Source organism: Pongo abelii, chromosome 11, assembly GCF_028885655.2.
Source record: "Pongo abelii isolate AG06213 chromosome 11, NHGRI_mPonAbe1-v2.0_pri, whole genome shotgun sequence".
Classification (NCBI taxonomy): Eukaryota; Metazoa; Chordata; class Mammalia; order Primates; family Hominidae; genus Pongo; species Pongo abelii.
Window position 1 is genome coordinate 113552298 of NC_071996.2, and position 19413 is coordinate 113571710.

The following is a 19413-nucleotide window of genomic DNA, read 5'->3' on the forward strand; positions in this document are numbered from 1 at the left end:
TGCTTCATATTCAATTCAGCATCTAGTTTTTTCTAACCCATCTTAATACTTTTGGAACTTATTCACTTCCTTTCAAGTCTATTGTAATTACCTTATTTCCAGCCCTCATCATTTCTTAAGTTCCTAAAACATCTCTCTACAGCTGTATCATTCATCATGATGTCAAAGAGATTTTTCTAAATGCAATCTGATCCTATTACCTTCACACTTAAAAATTTTTGAATAGCTCCTAATAGGCTTCAGGATAAATTCAAAACCCTTAGCAGGAAATAGAAAACTTATCACAAACTGGCACTAGCTTACCTCTCCTTACCTGGCTTACTGCTTGTCCCACTTTCCCCAATTTCCTGTCCTTCAGTCAGCTCTACTAAACTACTTGCTTTCCATCACGTTGCGAGGTCTTCCTGACCTATGAGTCTTTGAAAATCTTGTTTCTGCTACTTGGGAAAGGCCCTTTTCCAACTCTGCTGCAATGAATTGTACTCATCCTGGATGGTTTAGACATCAGATTGGCCAAAAGTCTCAAATTCTCCAGTTTGGGTTAAGCGCTCCTACAACACCTCAAATTTACCAAAATGATCTGTTTTTATCTCTCTCCCTTTGAAATAGTAGGTGTATAAAATGATGTTGGTTACTCCCATCACCTAAAATGCATAGCACTGAAACATACAAATAATGAAAAATGGGCAAATAATGTTAGTGTCGTCTACACAACAGCAAATGAAGATAGTGATGTCAGTATGGTTATAGGTGACACAATAATAAAAGATCATCAACGTGCCTCCTTACTAGGAGCTCCTAGCCATTTCCTATTCATATATCTATCTTAAGTGCTTAGAATTCTTTTTGGCACAGAGGAGGCCAAAGGATGTTTTAAAAATATATTTTGAAAAAGATGTTCCTCAAAAAAAATTCTATACATCTTGGCAAAAATATTTTTTCAACAGTATTGCTCCATTACACCACTCCCTTGCTCAAAAACCTTATAAGTCTACCAAGCTCCTACCTTTCTGTGTAGTCCCTAACATCTGTATAGCTGCCACAGTTGAAATGCTATGAGTGCTTTTTTGTTTGTTTTGCATCACACAGCATCCAGGAATTAGTATCTACAGTATGCTCTAAAATGGTCTCATACATGTTTTAACAACAGATAATAAATAAACAATGGAATGGAAAGGAAGGGAGGAGCAATTCATTGGGCAAAAACTATTCATTTTAATACGCTGAGCTCAATTTGGTAAATCAAGTGGAGTTCTCCAGAAGTTCTTATTGGAAGTAATTATAGCAAAGGATTAATAAGATCTGAACCTTTTCTACAATAGTGCGACCTAATGTGAGTTTTAACACCATGGTGGATCCCCCTTTCTAATACAGTTATATGAGAATTTTCCTTGCAAGTGGACTTTCTCAGTTTGTTTCCTAATTATGACACTCCAAAGTTTGAATAGGGCTGAAATTATCCCTAATGAGGGCCAACATTTTTGGGTGGTAGGAGGATATTAAATGCTTATAAAATAACAGAAAATCATTGCAGATATTATATAGAGAATGTAAAGTTCTAAAGAAAAAGGAAAATATAATTCTCCGTAAGTACATAGTAATACAACTATCATTGATAATTTCCTTTCTCATATTTTTAAATTTTAATATAGTAAAAATGTTTCTATACTTGCATTCTATATCCTGTTTTTTCACTTAATGTATAATTATTTCCTGTACTGTTAAAAACTTTGTGTTGCTAGTGTTAATGGCTGCACATTTGTTCAGATGCATTGTATTTGCTTACCCATTCCTTTACTTTTACTTGCTTTCAATTTGTTGCTGTTTCTAATAGAGTTTTTGAAACAGAGTCAGTGGTACTTTTCCTGTGTGGTTCCCACAAAACCCTATGGCTGAGCAGACGAGGTCTGCTTAGAGAGCTAGAGGCATAAGAGAATGTGGTTCCCATTTCACTTCTGACCAAATATCCCACTCCCCTTTCAAAACAAGCCTTCTGTATGCGAGGAGTTAACTGATTATATGTTGGAGCTATCATCCATTTAATTGTAATTCTTAGGAGAAATTATTTAAGCAAATATTTATTAAAGTATATTTGAAGAACAACAGTGATTCAATTTTGTAAATACAGAGATAATAGCCCAAACTTATAAAAACTAATTCTTCAACAGACTTTGGCACGTATTTTCAGAAAGATTGTTTTAGAACAGTAAATAAAATGAACATCTTTCCTTCATGTAACACTCAGTCAACAACAAATATTTACTGAGTATATACCAGATACTATTTTAGGTGGGCAATATCACTTGCCCTCAGTGATATCAAATGCATTTGCCCTCATTGATATCAGAGATCCTGAGCCCATTTGTAACCTTAATTGGAAGCGCTCTCCAATTCTACCAGTGAGTTGATTGATTTAGTAGAACTGAATGGTTTTCAAATGGCTCTCAAATTCTATCACTGTATCACTGATATCTTTTTCTCCTAGGATCTTTTTTTTTTTTTTTCTTTGAGAGGGGGTCTTACTCTGTCTCAACCTCCTTGGCTCAAGTGATTCTCCCTCTTCAGCCTCCTGAGTGAGTAGCTGGGACCAAAGGGCACACCACCATGCCCAGCTAATTTTTTTAATTTTTACTTTTGTAGAGACAGGGTCTCACTTTGTTGCCTAGGTTGGTCTCAAACTTCTGGGCTCAAGCAATCTCTTGCTTCAGCCTCCCAAAGTGCTGCGATTACAGGTGTGAGCCACTGTACCTGGCCTTCTCCTAGAATCTTTTGAAATTCTTCTTGATCTATATGAGAAAGCTTTTTCCCCAATCTTTTATCAACATAAAGTTTAAGTATTATTAATATTTGTCCCACATTTGGGCAATGTGAGCCTCACCTTGTCTTTTTCTGGTTTGATAAGGGTTGTTTGGAAGCTAAAACAACCTTTGCCATATTAGTGAGGGGGCATGCAAAATGAAATATAGAAGAAGCTACCACACATCTTAAGTAATATGTGTTGTAAATTTACTGTCTCCAAAACAACTTAGGTAAATTCAATTCCTGCCTGAGTCCCTAGATTTAATAGAATTAATGAGTTGTCTTTGAGACATTGTTACCCATGGCATGACTCTGAAAAGAAGGGCTATAGAAGTCCCTTTTTACACACCTTACTTCCATTGAGAATCCGGTCACTTCCATCCTTTTTAGCATTTGTTTTTATTCCTTGTAAGTCACTGTAATTGAAAGAAAAGATAAAAAATTCATCAAATGATAAAAATTAATTTATACAAATGATATAAGTGTGTATGTAAATTACACTATTCAAACTGGCTACACCATTGTAAAATTGCTGAGTATTAAGAATGTTCGCACAATTGCACTGAAAAACCATGCTCATCTATTATATTCTAAAGCACGTACACAAATGAATATATGATTAAGATTTATTATATAAATTAGCCAGATTTTATACAGTAGTATAACAAAGCCCAACTAACATTCGAGACCCCATTGGGACTCACATGACATTTCAAACCTCACTGTATCCCTGAGATTACGTGTCACCATGTAATTTGCTGCCTTTAAACACCTTGGTTCCTTCCCCTGTCTCTGTTGATCAAAAATTTAGCTATTAGGCAAGGCATGGTGGCTCATGCCTGTAATCCCAGCACCTTGGGATACTGAGGTGGGAGGACTGCTTGATCCCAGGAGTTTGAGACCAGCCTGGGCAACAAAGCTAGACTCTATCTCTACAAAAAGTTAAAAAATTAGTTGGGTGTGGTGGCAGACGCCTGTGGTCTCAGCTACTTCGGAGGCTGAAGTGAGAGGATCAGTTGGGCCTGGGAGGTTGAAGCTGCAGTGAGGCATGATCATGCCACTGCACTCTAGTCTGGGTAACACAGTGAGAATTTGTCTAAAAAAAAAAGAGTACATCTCAAATGCCATTTTTTTTCTAACAAACCTGCTCTAAGTGTAGAATAGATTATTTTTCTAAATATAAAAGAAATACATATTAGTAAATAAAATATTAAGAATACAGACAGCATTCCAAAGGAGAAAAATAATTTTAAAAATAATTTATCTCCTGGAATGAACATTTTAAAAGTATATCTTTCCAATATTTTTCTATGGACATAACTATACATATATACGCTTTTTTATAAAACTGGAACCATATAATATGATTTTCATCTGTTAACAATATCTAATGACTTCTTATTAGCTGAACAGAGCATCATCATGGATTTACCATAATTTAAAAAAATAATCCACTATTGTTAAAACACTTAGGTCCCAATTTTTATTAATATCCTATAATAAACAGCAGAGTGTGTAAATAGTCCACATTACTTGTGTAATTTTTCCAATTCGTTCTCTTTATATGGGTGATATGGTTTGGCTCTGTGTCCCTACCCAAATCTCATGTTCAATTATGATCTTCAGTGTTGGAGGAGGGGGCCTGGTGGGCTGATTGGATCATGGGGATGGACTTTCCCCTTGCTGTTCTTGTAACAGTGAGTTACTTATCATGAGATTTGGTTGTTTAAAGTGTAGCACATCTCCCTTCTCTCTCTTCCTGCTTCTCTGGCCATGTAGGACATGACTGCTTCCCCTCTGCCTTCTGCCATGATTGTAAGTTTCCTGAGGCCTCCCCAGCCATGCTTCCTATACAGCCAGTGGAACTGTGAGCCACTTAAACCTCTTTTCTTTATAAATTACCCAGTTTCAGGTATTTTTTATAGCAATGCAAAAACAGAGTAATAAATACAGTGGTGTTTATATTTTATGCCTCTCAGCATTTTTTTTTTTTTTTTTTTTTTTTTTTGAGACTGAGTTTCACTCTTGTTGCCCAGGCTGGAGTGCAATGGCACAATCTCGGTTCGTTGCAACCTCTGCCTCCCCAGTTCAAGTGATTCTCCTGCCTCAGCCTCCCCAGTATCTGGGATTACAGGCGTATGACACCATGCCTGGCTAATTTTTTTGTATTATTAGTAGAGACGTGGTTTCACCATGTTGGCCAGGCTGGTCTTGAACTCCTGACCTCAGGTGATCTGCACCCCTTGGCCTCTGAAAGTGTTGGGATTACAGGCATGAGCCACCGCACCTGGTTGCATTTTTTTTTTTTAAATCACTCTCTGTATTAGGCTGAATAATGACCCTAAAGATATCAGGTCCTATACCCTAGAGGCTGTTCTACCTTACATGGAAAAAGAGTCTTGCAGATGTGACTAATTTAATTATGTTGTGATAGAGAGATTATCATGAATTATCTGGATGAGCCCTAAATGCAAACACGAATGTCCTTATAAAAGAGAGGTAAAGAGAGATTTCATAGACAGAAGAGAAGGCAATGTGACCACAAAGGCAAAGACTGCAGTGATGAGGCAACAAGGCAAGGAACGCCAACAGCCGCCAAGAAATAGAAGAGGAAAGGAGTGGATCCTCCCCTATAACCTCTGGAGGAAGTGTGGCCCTCCTGATACCTTGATTTGGGCCCAACAATACTGATTCTGGACTTTTAGGCTTCAGAACTGTAAGAGAATAAATTTCTGTTGTCTTAAGCCACCAAGTCTCTGACAATTTGCCACAGATGCCATAAGGCAACAAATATACTCTCTTAGAGCCATTTATTTTGAATTTCAATTATAATAAAAAGGAATTATCTTTCCCACCTACTGCACTTATCTGACTCAAGTTTTTTGAGAACATGTGGTTTATCAAGATCATATTCATATGCTCGGTGCCTAGCATGCTGCTTTGTACATAACAGGCACTCAATAAACATTTGTTAAATTATATTATTAAAATGCCAAGTATACAGAAAAGAATTAATATAGCAGGCCTGAGACTGCTATCCTTAGAAAGGCCTGTTACAACGTTGTCCATGGCTAGCATCTGAGAATCTGGATTTCAGGAGAGTTCCCACCATTCCCAGTACTCGTAAGAGTGGCTTACTGTCTGAACTGTTTGCGCAAACAATTTGGCTTATGCTGAATACCTGCTTTCGTTTTAGGGATCTGAACTTTTGGTACATGCCAGGCAGAGGGTGCCTATATGACCGACCTCCACTATAAACAAGAGACTGTGCCTGGCCTGAATGCTATTGTATTCTAACATCATATTTTTCATCATAAGTATGTATAAAGTATCAGTAACTAACATCTGTACATAGTTTATTAAAACAATTCTTCTATGGCTGGGCATGGTGGCTCACGCCTGTAATCCCAGCACTTTGGGAGGCCAAGGCAGGCAGATCACCTGAGGTCAGGAGTTCAAGACCAGCCTGGCCAACCTGGTGAATCCCTGTCTCTACTACAAATACAAAAATTAGCTGGGCGTGGTGGCGGGCGCCTGTAATCCCAGTTACTTGGGAGGCTGAGGCAGGAGAATAGCTTGAGCCTAGGAGATGGAGGTTGCAGTGAGCCGAGATCGCGCCATTGCACTCCAGCCTGGGTGACAAGAGCGAGACTGTTTCAAAAAAAAAAAATTCTTCTATACAGGGACATATCAAAGGAAGTACAGCTAATGACATAGCTCAGTTTGTAAATTTTTGCTAAATTTTTTAATGTTATATATGAAATATTAAAAATGAAAAAGTATACTACTTAGTAAAGCCAACAAGTTAGACCGTCACAATAATCTTCTTAAGTATCATTTTCTCAATTTCATTGATAAGAGACATTGAAGCTCAGAGATTTTTACCCAAGATCACATAGCTGGTGTCAGAACACTCTGGCTCCAATGCTGTCAACAATTTGCTCTACGAACTTGGTCAAAATACTTCATTTATTATTTTATGTTTCCTTCTTATATAGAAATCATATCTCTATATTCCATATATCTTATTATAATAGCCATATAATATAATCAACATGAGATCAGGTGCAGTGGCTCACACCTATAATCTTAGCACTTAGAGGCTGAGGCAGAAGGAATGCTTGAGTCCAGGAGTTTGAGACCAGCCTGGGAAATATAGCAAGACCCCATCTCTATTTCTTTAAAAAATAATAAAATAAACATGAAAGCATTTATAAAATGCTAAAGTAATACACCATACAAAGATACATAATTATATATAATGAAGCTTTCCTCCATGGAAGGGGAAAGGGCCAGTGAAACTCTGGATATTTTTCAGCAATTGCAACATTCTTTTCTGTGGAGGCCAAATCAAACCAAAAATACAGACAGTGCTCAATCCATCTCTGAGGGCAGGCAAAATGAACCATATTCCATCTTCTATCTTCTTTTCTTCCCATGTGTTTTTCCCTATTTCATGCCAATTTCATGCCATAATTCCATAATTCCTCAACACTCTATTACTCTTCTTCATCTGTGGCTTTTCTCTGTTCTTATATTCTCTTACCCACATGGGCTCTTTGCTCATCTCTCTAAATACCTGACTTATTTACTATCCTCTCATGACTTTCAATGACCTTCCAAAAAAGAAAGAAAGAAAGAAAGAAAGAAATCTGCTTATTTTCTCCATCTTTATTCTCAGGTTTCCTTCTTAATTATATACACTTAACCACAGATAAGGCCAGAGACTTTAAACAAAAATCACATGAAACTTTGTTTGCATGTCTAAATTAGAGATAAATCAAGATTTCATTTATTCTATAGCCTCTTTTTGAGAGCTAATATGCAATGAGCTGGAAGTGGAACATGCTAACCACAGAGCTAATACAACTCAATCTGAATATTGGCAGTCAGCCAGGTAGTTATCTTAGAGAATGAAATTAAAAGCAAATTTTAAGGAAGAAGGTTAAATTTCTACTTGTTTAGATCACACTTGTAGGCAACAGAAGTGAACAGAAACTTTTAATCTTTGACAAAATTGTTAGTACTGACCTATAATTAGGGATTTATATCTTAAAAAGATAAATACAGTGTAAACATATTGCAAGTCACGCTATAGAATATTAAGAGATTTAAAAATAAATAACACTGTCAGAAAAGAAAATCTTACAATAAAAAAGGAGGGCCTGACCTCCGCAAAAACAATTCCTGGATTTTCACTTACCACTTCTTTGGCATCTTTAAGTTCTTCCTTTGAACTATTTGCTTTCTGTTGACCCACAAGTTGCTGCTGTCTTTAACATAAATAATTTCCCTTACCAGTTAGCCTCAAACCACTGCCCCCTCTCTACATTTCCTTTTACCACTCAGCTCTGAGAAAGATTACTTTGTGTTCTCTGCCTCTGTTTCCTCAACAACCACCTCACTCCCATAAAAAGTAACTTCTGCCCCTCCACCCCACTGAAATCACAAAGGATCATCAGGCCTGCCAGAACCTCTTCTCCATTCTCAACATCACGGTGGCCTTGACATTACTAACTTCCTTCTCCTTTCCTACAGCCTTTCCAACTGACTTCTCTTCCTACTCATGTCTAGATTTCTTTAAAACTCTCAATCCTTCTGTCTCTCTTGCTCCATCTTCTTTTGTACAGTTCCAAATGAAACATAATGCCCAGATTTTCCTCCTTGGTCGCTTGTTTTGTGTTTCATTTTTCCTCTTGAGGATCAGGTCCCACTCTGTGGAAGCTCTTTCTCCCATTCTTATAAAACTGGTTCCTTCTCATTTGTCAAATCTCAGTTTAAATACAACTACTTTTTATAGGCCTTTGTTAGCATTCACATCTAAATTTGTTTTTCCCTATCCCACCAAACACAAACATACCATTAGTCTACAGCACAGTACTTCGTTTCCTTCACAGTACTGATCATAATTTATAATTACAAATATATATACTTGTTTATTTCTTGCTGTTCTCCTCAATAAGCACAGAGGCCACAGGCCACATCTGTTTTGTTCACTACTGTATACCTGGCACACTGAAGACACTTACGAAATAACCAGAAAATAACTGAATATGTGATCTTATTTATTCCTACTGTATCAACTCTTAATAAATGAAAGACTTTTAAAACCTATTGCTATTCTATCCTTGTCTCCAGAATTCCAAATATACCTTTGTAACGAACTGCTTGGCATTTACATGTGAATCTCATCCTACACCTCAAATTCATTATGGTGAAAATTCAACTTACACACTACCATTTTCTTTGCATAAAACTATGTTAATATCTCAAACATAGCATACATTATAATCTGCTTTATTGTTATTTTCTGACTTGAGGTCATGAATTATCCCGTGTTCATCTTTGCCTTCCTCCTAGCATATAGCTCAGTCAATGTATTAACCAAGTACTAAGAAAATGTTAAGGCACTGCTTCCACTCCAAAGCCAACTAAATATTAACTTACCTTCCAGCTCCAGGCTCTGTCATTGCTGTTGCACCAATACATTTGCCTGCAGTCATCTGGGGAATAAAGTGCTTAATCTGTTCTGAGCCATGGTTTGTAATATAGGACATGACAATACCTGAATGAATACTAAAACCTGGGCCTGAACAATTTGAATAAGCTCTTAGAATGAAAAAAGAAGAAAAATTAGAGCATAAAATAGCAATTAAAAAATGACTATTATAACAACAATGTATTAAAGGTCCTATCAAATTGTTTGGTAGTAGCCTATCTCATCACAAACCTATGACTTTCCTGAGTGTTTTCTCTTTTTGTTTTTACTAATTTTAAAATTTCTGATTCCAACACAATAACAGTGGTCTACCAGAGTTCAATGAATACTTATTTAATTGAGAGACAAAATATTTTAAAATATGGATCACCTGCAGTTGTATTCCTCTAACAGTGGAATAATAACTATTCCTCTAATTACCTTTGCCATGAGGATATATTCTAATAAGATGGAGTCTTGGTAAAACAAAGAAACAAAAGAACAAAAATAAAAAATAAAAAAGCAAAAAATAGAAAAAAAGAAAAAAAGGACCAAAAAACAAAACAAAACAAAACATGGAGTCATAGAGTGAATTTTGTACTTTGCTATTTTCTTTTAAAATTATGGCACACATACACACACACAAATAAAAATTTAAAATTTAAAAATAAATTATATGACACAACAAAATCCTATTTTTTTACATATATTTTAATCTTAAATAGCTGCAAAATATTCCAAGTTGTTTATGTACCGTAATTTACTTATCCATTCTCCCACTGCTGGACGTTTAGATTGCTTCAACATTTGGAGAATTGTGACCTAAGATGACAAGGATTTCTGAACACAGCATCTATTTTTCCTATTAAATTATTTCCTTAGGATAAATTCCCCAAAGTGGCATTCTATGTCATAGAGCAGGAACATATTTTTTTAAATATGTTTTCACCTTTTTAATCCCCCCAAAATTTATTGTTCTAATTTATAGTGCCACCAATAGTGTATGTCACTTGCACTGCAATCTTGTCAGCACTGAGTATTAGGATTTTTCATTTTCACTAATTTTATAGATACTCAAAATGATAGTTCCAGATCAGTTTAATTTGCATTTGATTGTTACCAAGGATGAACTTTTCTCATTTAAAAAAACCTATTTGCATATCTTTTTTGATGGATTATTGCTTCAAATTCTTTGCCCATTTTTCAACTGCAATCTTTATTTGTTCTTGTATATTAAAATTCTAGTATATTTGATGGAAATATATTTCTACTCTGCTGTTCTCTTTCAAATATCTTTTCTAAGGGGGAAAAGTAACCATAAGCATTGACAGGAAAAAAAAACTATCTTTTTAATTTTCAATAGCACCTATTTCAGCAACTTAAAAGGATTTTCTTATTATCCCACATTCAAAAAATGTGCAAGAGTGCATGAGTGGTATAATCTTTTACATTTTAAAGTGAATTTTCAATCTTCCAAGATTAGAAAACGTTTGTTTGTTTGTTTGGTCATTTCAGAAAGGTGAGTGGTGTGTTTACAAAACAAGACTCAACCTTAAAGGTCTCCATACTTACTGCTTCTCCCAGACAATAGCTGCGGAGTACAAATCCCCTCCAATTCCACCAAGATGCTCTGCAATATTGACACCAAGCAGTCCTTGTTTTCCAGCTTTTTCCCAAACCTCCCTACTTACTTCCCCAGCTTTCTCCCATCTGCAAATAACAAATATTTTAAACTCAGAGAATTTTTAAATATTATTTGAATGGCCACAACTTTGAACTTAGGAATGATTTTGTGCAGAAATGCATTCTTAATTTAAGGTAATTGTTTACATTAGCTATATGCTTCTATTTGCCTCTGACTCTTTATCACTTCTCTTCCTCCTTTTTTCTGCTTTTTTTTTTTTTTTTTGAGACAGGGCTGTCACCCAAGCTGGTGTGCAGTGGCACAATCATGGATCACTGCAGCCTCAAAATCCTGGGTTCAAGCAATCCTCCCACCTCAGCCTCTTGAGCAGCTAAGACTTCAGGCACCTGCCACAAGGCCAGGCTAATTTAAAAATTTTTTTTTTTTTTTGTAAAGACGGGGTCTTATTATGCTGCCCAGGCTGGTCGTGAACTCTTGGCCTCAAGCAATCCTCAAATCTTAGCCTCCCAAAGCGCCAGGATTACAGGTATGAGCCACTGCACCCAGCCCTCTCCTCTTATTTATATTTGCCATTGTCTTTCCCCATCCTGACTATTTATTGGACTTGAAAATTATACCCACTGATATTCATTGATGTAGTTTTGCTCAGCTGGTTCTCTTACATGCAAGCTTAGTTATGGCATGTTGTCATGGGAATTTGCCTAACATGTATTGTAAAAGGCAATTCTCCTTGGCATATTTCCTTAAAGTGCTGAACTTATGGGGCAAGTATACAAAAGCTGACAAAGTAGGGAACCTCATTACAGTTTAAATAGGAAGAACAGGAGAGCAGAAGCACCTTGCACCATAGCTCTATATCAAATTAACTTCTGAAAACATTAGACATTTGTGTAAGGTAGGCAACCTCAGCTTTTCTTCTTAAAAATGAGAATGGCAGAATGAGGAAACAGATGGCCAGTTGGAGATAGTGAAAAAATATCTGAGAATTTTTGTATTTTTAAGTGGATTATAGTTAGTGAGATATGGGGTATTTGAAGATACTGACACTATAAAAATTTTTAAGACTTGGATTATCATGTGTGTTTTGAATACAGTTCTTGCTTAAAGTAGCTTTGGAAATATTTTTATTATTGACTTAAAATTTGTCAGCTCCTATTATTTCATTTCAAAGCCTTCTTAACATTTTTTCCGGAACAAAATTTAAAAGCAGCAAAGAAATAAACAAAAGAGATCCTACCAGAGCAAAGTGTACTATGTCTCTCTTGTCTTTAAGAAGCTAGTTGAAGCCCAATGTGGTGGTTCACACCTGTAATCCCAGCACTTTGGGAGGCTAAGGCAGGAGGATCGCTTGAGCCCAGAAGTTCAAGGCTGCAGTGAGCTATGATCATGCCCCTGCACTCCAGCCTTGGCAACAGAGTGAGACCATGTCTTAAAAAACACACAAACACACAAACAAACAAACAAAGCCTCAAAAAACAGAAGCTAGTTGCTTTTCACCAAAGATTAGTCATGGCTTCTGGCTTCTGAGTTTAGCTTATTTTGGTCATTCTTACCAAGAAGGTATTAGTAAAAACCTAATGGAAGTTACTTTTAATGCTATTTAAAAACCATTCTAAATGTTGTAAAGTACAGATGTCTCTGTACTTTATGACAGTTCAACTTACAATTTTTTTACTTATGATGGTGCAAAAGCAATACACATTCAGTCGAAAACATGCTTACTTCAAGTATCCATATAACCATTTTGTTTTTCACTTTCATTAGAATATTTAATATATTACATGAGTTATTTAATACTTTACTACAAAGTAGACATTGTGTTAGATGATTTTGCCTAACTGTAGGCTTATGTAATTGTTTTGAGCATGTTTAATGTAGGCTGGCCTAAACTATGGCGTTTAGTAGGCCAGGTGTGTAAACCCTCACAAACCTATGATGTTCCTGAACCATTCCTCTCTTCATTTTTACTAATCTTCTAATTTCTGCTTCTAACATAATAACGGTGCCAAGTTTTTTTTGTTTTTATAATAACATAATAACAGTGTTAACATAATAACAATGCATTTTTGACTTATGATATTTTCAGCTTGTAACCCCATACTAAATTGAGGAGCATCTGTACTAGCATTGAGTGAATTTTGGAAATGAAGCAAAATCTTATTGTAATAGAAATGATATGTTTCTGGTCAATAAAATAATAGTAATTAGTTAATCAAGAACTATCCAGAGGTAACCAATTGCTTACCAAGGTTTGCATTGTGCTGACTTTTTGGGTTTTTACAGTTTAATTAATTCATGAAGCAGAAAAAGAAAGACTATGAAATTGACTAGTATTTTGTTACTACTTACCCATGGTTTTCAAAAATACTACTCTTAGACTAAGTTGCAAATTTTCAAATTTTCTTATTTGTGTATAGTACATTTTAAAATTCATTTAAAAAGCTCTAAGAATCCTGGGATCTTATAGTGTTATGGTGAAGAGCAGTAAAAATGTTAATAAAGCCCTGAACATACTATGTTTTCTGTATAGCAATATATGGCATTCTAGGAAATGGTCCTGTCATACCCCTAGTATACATTACATTAGAGGAAAATGTGCCACTTACTCTGAGTGATGAGGAATCACTTCTTCTTGGAAAAACTTCCTTACACTTTTCCAGAAAATGTCATGCTCTGGAGAAAAGATTCTTCGAATTCCTATATCTGTTAATTTTTTAGCAGAAGGAATTTCTAGACGTTCTTCCCCTCCGTAATGAGAACATCTTAAAAATATATACATGCAATAGGAAAAGTAAGTGAATTGTTACTCTTCATATCCAAATTAGTGCGACTGAACAACTCACAGAGAAACTTGAGAAGCAAGTAGAAAGAGTTTGAATTATGACAAAGCTGGGTTCAAATTTGAGCGCCACCACTTTTGATGGGATCTACCTCATGTAGCTGGAATTAAGAAGTACCTTATCATTATTCAACTCAGTCCCCATCTCCAAATCTTAAAGAAGACGATGCCTAGAACTAAACACAGGTCTGACTTGAGGTGAAATGCAGTATTGTCAGGTGACATATGGATTACATTATGTAAAATTCAAATAGTACAATAGGTAATACTGATAAATTTTCATATCATGTACAGTGTTTAAAATAATGCAAAGCCTCCAAAATTAGTATTTTAACCAGAATCACACAATTTCAAATTGCAGATGTATAAGATGCAAACCATGTTGATGTAATCGCCACATTACAAAGCCAATCTGGGTGGAGATAAAAATACCCATCAATCTCTGATAAAGATTCTGTAAAATGGAATTATTTAAGACCTACTCCCATCCCTCCCACACCAAGCTTCAAATGAGACTGTTTTGTAGTTCCTTTAGTTCAGTGGTCTTCAGCCTTTTTTACCCTTGAAGTACCCTTGAAAGAAATTTTGAAAATCTATGCATCATTTTGTACATTTTCAAGTTCACATCTAAAAAACTTATCATATATTCAAATCTTGCAAAAGGATGCTTTTTCTATTTTGCGTTAAATTCCAATTTAGTGTATTTCTTCCTTAGTTGGACCCTGCCTTTTCTTTTCTAGTCCTTATCCAGAAAATATCTATGTCATGTAATTAATCAAAGTAGACTTAAAGGGTTTTTTAAAAAATAACTTTTTACTATTACATGTTTCTTTCCATTTTTTTTTGTTTTTGTTTTTGTTTGAGATGGAGTCTGGGTCTGTCGCCCAGGCTGGAATGCAGTGGTGCAATCTTGGCTCACTGCAACCTTCGCCTTCCCGGTTCAAGCCATTCTTCTGCCTCAGCCTCTGTAGTAGCTGAGATGGCAGGCGCGTGCCACACATACCCAGCTAAGTTTTGTATTTTTGCTAGAGATGGAGTTTCACCATGTTGACCAGGTTGGTTTTGAATTCCTGACCTCAAGTGATACACCCATCTCGGCCTCCAAAGGGCTGGGACTACAGGCATGAGCTATTGCACCCAGTCGCTATTACAACCTATTTCTAAGGTTTCCCTAAGTATCATTTTTTTTTTGTGGCTTATTCATTCATTTAGTTAGCAAATATTTACTGTGTACCAATTCTGTGCCAGGCACTGTTCTAGTAACTTGGGATACAATAATGAACAAAGGACTAAGATGAGGACAAAGATCTTGGCTTTTAAGCTTACATTCCAACAAAGGGAGACTGAATAAACAATAAACTATAAATATGCAAATTATATAATACCTTAGAAGGTGGTATTATGGAAAAAGAAAAGTAGAGAAGGGATCAGGAGTATGTGCCTGGGGGAAGGCAGAGACAGAGGTTGCCGTATGAAATAATGTTACGTAGGCGGGGCTTGGTGGCTCACACCTGTAATCCCAACACTTTGGGAGGCCGAGGCATGAGGATTGCTTGAGTTGAGGAGTTTGAAACCAGTCTGGGCAACATAGTGAGCCCTGTCACTAAAAACAAACAAAAAAAAAAAAGAAAAAGAAAAAGAAAAAAAAATACTGCAGTCAGGGTAGGTTAAACCAGAAAGGTGAGATTTGAGCAAATCCTTGAAGGTGATAGAGTTAGCCAGGCATACCTCTAGAATAAAAGAATTTTAGGACAAAAGAACAACTAGAGCAAAGGCTGTATGTCTGAATGGTGTCTGATGTGTTCTAGAAAGAGCAAGGAGGCAAGTGTAGCCAGAGTGGGCTGAGAAGAGTAAATGAGGCCAGAGATTCTAGGAAGAAGAGCTAACAGGGGACCAGGACATGCAGGGGACCTTGACCATTGTCCTGTTGCATCAAATAAACTAACATCTACTTTATCCCTATAATGGAAATGATCGGCTCCTTTTTCTTGCTAGTAGAGATAAAACTATAAAGCACGTATTTGTCCATATAGATTTTCCATACTTGAGAATTTCCCTCAGGAAAAAAATATGCTGAGATTAGGAAACTGGGGCTGTAAGACACCGAATCATTTGTCAACATAATGAGTAAATAATAGAGCCAGAATTTAAAATCAAGTCTTACTGGATCTTAAAATTGAATAGCCTATACTGTGTTAAGGAAATCTCTGCAATATTTTTAAGTAAAATACATAAAGACACAGGAAAGCAAAAGAAATGCCAAAAGAATAAACACTTTCAGGTCAGTCAAAGGTGGTCAAGAGAGAATATGCAGAGGGAAGAAAATCAAAACACTTGGCAGCAAGTTTATTGCAACATGTATTTCTCAGTCTAAAGATGAAGAAATCTGTAATGGAAAAATTGGCATTTTTTTCTCTAAGGCAATAAACTGCAACTAATCTTATTGGCTAGGCTATTGTTATTTTTTTTAAGTCTCCTACATTTGAAAAGGGAGACAATCTCCACCAGCACCCTGCACACACCTGGATGCTGGTTATAAATACACAATCTCAGGCCCCATCCCAGACCCGCTGAATCAGAAGCTGTAGTTTAACAAGATTCCCAGGTGATTCCTTTGCACGTTAAAGGTCAAAAAGCTGTTACAACAAAATTGTAGCCCCCCAGCCCATTCAGAGGGTCTCTCAGGTCTGCCTTTTTCCAGTGTTCTCTATTTGAGGGTAGATTTTCTTGCCATGCATCAATCAAACTAACTTACGCCAATGGATAATACAGAAGCAGATATAGTTATCTGGTTATCTTCTATTATGTCAGACATTAAGGGAGTTGTAAAAATGTAAAACTATGTCACTCTTTTCACTTTTTTTCTGTTTGTTTAGGAAAAGTTATTTTTCATAAAAACTGTTATTTATGTTAACATGTAATGAGCTTCTTATTGTAACTTTTAAATAAACTAAATATTTGTGAAGTTTCTCAGTTATGTAGATACCTTTTGAAAACGACAGACAGATAGATATAACCTACATAAACAAAAGTCCTCTGAGGTCCTATAAGTTTAAGAGTATAAGGGAGTCCTGTTATCAAAAAGTTTGAGGCAGCACTTTGGGAGGCCGAGGCGGGCAGATCACGAGGTCAGGAGTTCGAGCCCAGCCTGGTCAATATGGTGAAACCCCCGTCTCTACTAAAAAGATCAGCCAGGTGTGGTGGCGCGCGCCTGTAGTCCCAAGCTACTCAGGAAAGCTGAGGCAGGAGAATTGCTTGAACACGGGAGGCGGAGGTTGCAGCAGTGAGCCAAGATCGTGCCACTGCACTCCAGCCTGGGCCACAGAGGGAGACTCCGTCTAAAAAAAAAAAAAAAAAAAAAAGTTTGAGGATCACTGTCTTATAATGTTCCAAGGAAGAGTTAAGTATGTATCCTAAAGAAAAGTCACCTTCTCAGTGACGTCTTCCCAAATCTCCCCAGGAAAAGTAGGCATTTTGTTTCACAGCTCTCAAAGAAAATTAGAGTACCTTACACCAATGCTGTCATTCGCAAATTTGCCAGTTCCTTCACCCTTATTAAATAATGAATTCTCCATGCTTCCAATTTGTTTACCCAGTGAATAGATTTTATGCATCAGTCAGTATCTGAAACTTTTGATCATATGATAAACACCACCTTAGTAGTCACTGAACTACTTAGACTCTCTCTTCATTAATCCTCTGTATGTAGTTAGATTTGTTGATAAATCTAAAGCTAATTTCCTTGTTTGATGGAACCCTCGCCAGGTCATTTCTAGCCCAGCTTGTCCTGGACACTTCTGGTCCGCGCTGCAGCCCGGGCACTGAGTCCGGGTCCCAAGTTCACTACCGCGCGGCGAGTCTAAGCCGTGGGGAACGCCGGGTTCACAGCTCAAACTGGGACATAGATCGCAGCCCGCGCTCCTGCAGCCGGGCCCAGGGGGTGACCACCACCTTCCAAAACGCAGGCTCCCGGGTCCCACTGCAGGCCGCTGAACTAGACGGGTTGGACTGGGGCTCCGGAATGAGCTTCTGGAGAAATCTTTCGGCTTTCCCCGACGTGGGCTCGGCGGTCTGTTCTCGGGGCGGCACGGCTGACACCCCTTTTTCCTCCGCCCCGAAGCTGGTTGCACCCAGTCCGCGGGATCCAGGAAAAGAGGCCAGCTCTAGCCCCGCGCCGGAGTGTGGGAGCACTCCCAGCCGCGCGCGCACCGCCCCGCTTCAAGCCAGCGACAGGAGTCACTCGCTGCCCCACCCCACAGCCTCCGAGCCTGCAGCCGCGGAAGTCCCGGCTGGCACTCACCGCGCAGCGGGCAGCGGGCGCGGCACACAGTGGCCGCCCAGGACGCGTAGGGACCCTCGGAAAAGGCGCGCGGCCATGTCCGAAACACTAGGGGCCGCGGGGCGACGGAGGCGACTCTGCGGCTACTCGGCGATTCGGGGCATGGTCCCCGAGAGGGAGGACGATCAGCTGAGGCGTCCACCTGTGGTGTCCTCCCAAAAAAGCGCTTGCACACTCCCTGATAAAGGCGCCGCGCGCGCCCTTCCGGAGCCCCAACGACGCCACAGGCTGGTCGCGAGGGAATACGCCCCTCTTGGCTGTCAGCAATAGGATTTTACAGCCAAACTGCTGCCTTTGCTTGCGGCATTCTGTCTTGTTTACCGAAGCAGCTCTGAGCCTTTTTAGGGTCCTGAAGCGCTTTGAGTAACGGATGAAAGCTATGGAACTCCCAAATACGCGCAAATACCTAACCATAAAAATGTACATGAAGTTTATTTTGTAACGTTGGAAATTGATTTACTTAAAGTAGGCTGAATAGTTTGAGTAAACCCTTGAAGGTGATAGAGTTAGCCAGGCATAGCTCTGGGAGCCCATGCTATTTATTGGTAATAGCAAGTAGAACGAATTAATCCGATACAGGATTTAGTAGAGACAGGATTTCACCGTGTTAGCCAGGATGGTCTCGATCTCCTGACCTCGTAATCCTCCCGCCTCGGCCTCCCAAAGTGATGGGATTACAGGCGTGAGTCACTAAGCCCAGCCCGTTCTGTTAATTTTTAAAGGTCCAAGTTCAAGTACATCTGTTGAACAATTACTGTCGCCCTCATTGACATTTCAACTAATAAAAGCATGCCCTGTAGAACTCTCAGGTAAAAGATGTGAAATATCCCTCAAGGGAAACATAAATGGCTCAAAGGGTTCATGAAATCCTGGGTAATTTGCCTAAACTATCTGGGTACTTTGCTTGACTTTTCATTTAATTTTAGCACAGCTAACTCTACATTCATAAACATATTTGTTCTTATTTCACAGAAGGAAACATAGTAGAAAAAAACTGATAAACATTATGCTAACCAAATGTGATTCAAATTAACTTCACCAAGAATGGAACAAACTAGCATCAGAGACACCTGTATTGAAAGGAACACCACATTATTTATATACCGTTGGGAAAAAAGGCTGAGGATTGGGAAGAAAGCTGAGACAGGGCTTGCATGACTGACATAATGTCCTCTGGAATGTGTCTAGACTTGCTGGCTCCTTGCTTATAGCCCTCCTAGGCTCCTATTCCCATTATCTCAAGTAGCAGAACATGTTCCATACAAATGTAAACCTCCATTTACTCACCTGTAAATGAAGAATAACAATATCTA

The 19413-nt window shown here is 37.9% G+C and overlaps 1 protein-coding gene across 1 annotated transcript in view; it reads right to left on the bottom strand.

Annotated features, from left to right (window-relative positions):
- Window positions 1–18138, bottom strand: part of ACADL (acyl-CoA dehydrogenase long chain) — a 36541-nt gene extending 18403 nt beyond the window's left edge. Inside the window, 5 exon segments of the mRNA XM_024243597.2 lie at window positions 3149–3215; window positions 9247–9408; window positions 10850–10987; window positions 13529–13684; window positions 18062–18138. Coding sequence (XP_024099365.2) covers window positions 3149–3215; window positions 9247–9408; window positions 10850–10987; window positions 13529–13684; window positions 18062–18138 — 600 coding nt within the window.
- Window positions 18139–19413: the final 1275 nt, after the last annotated feature.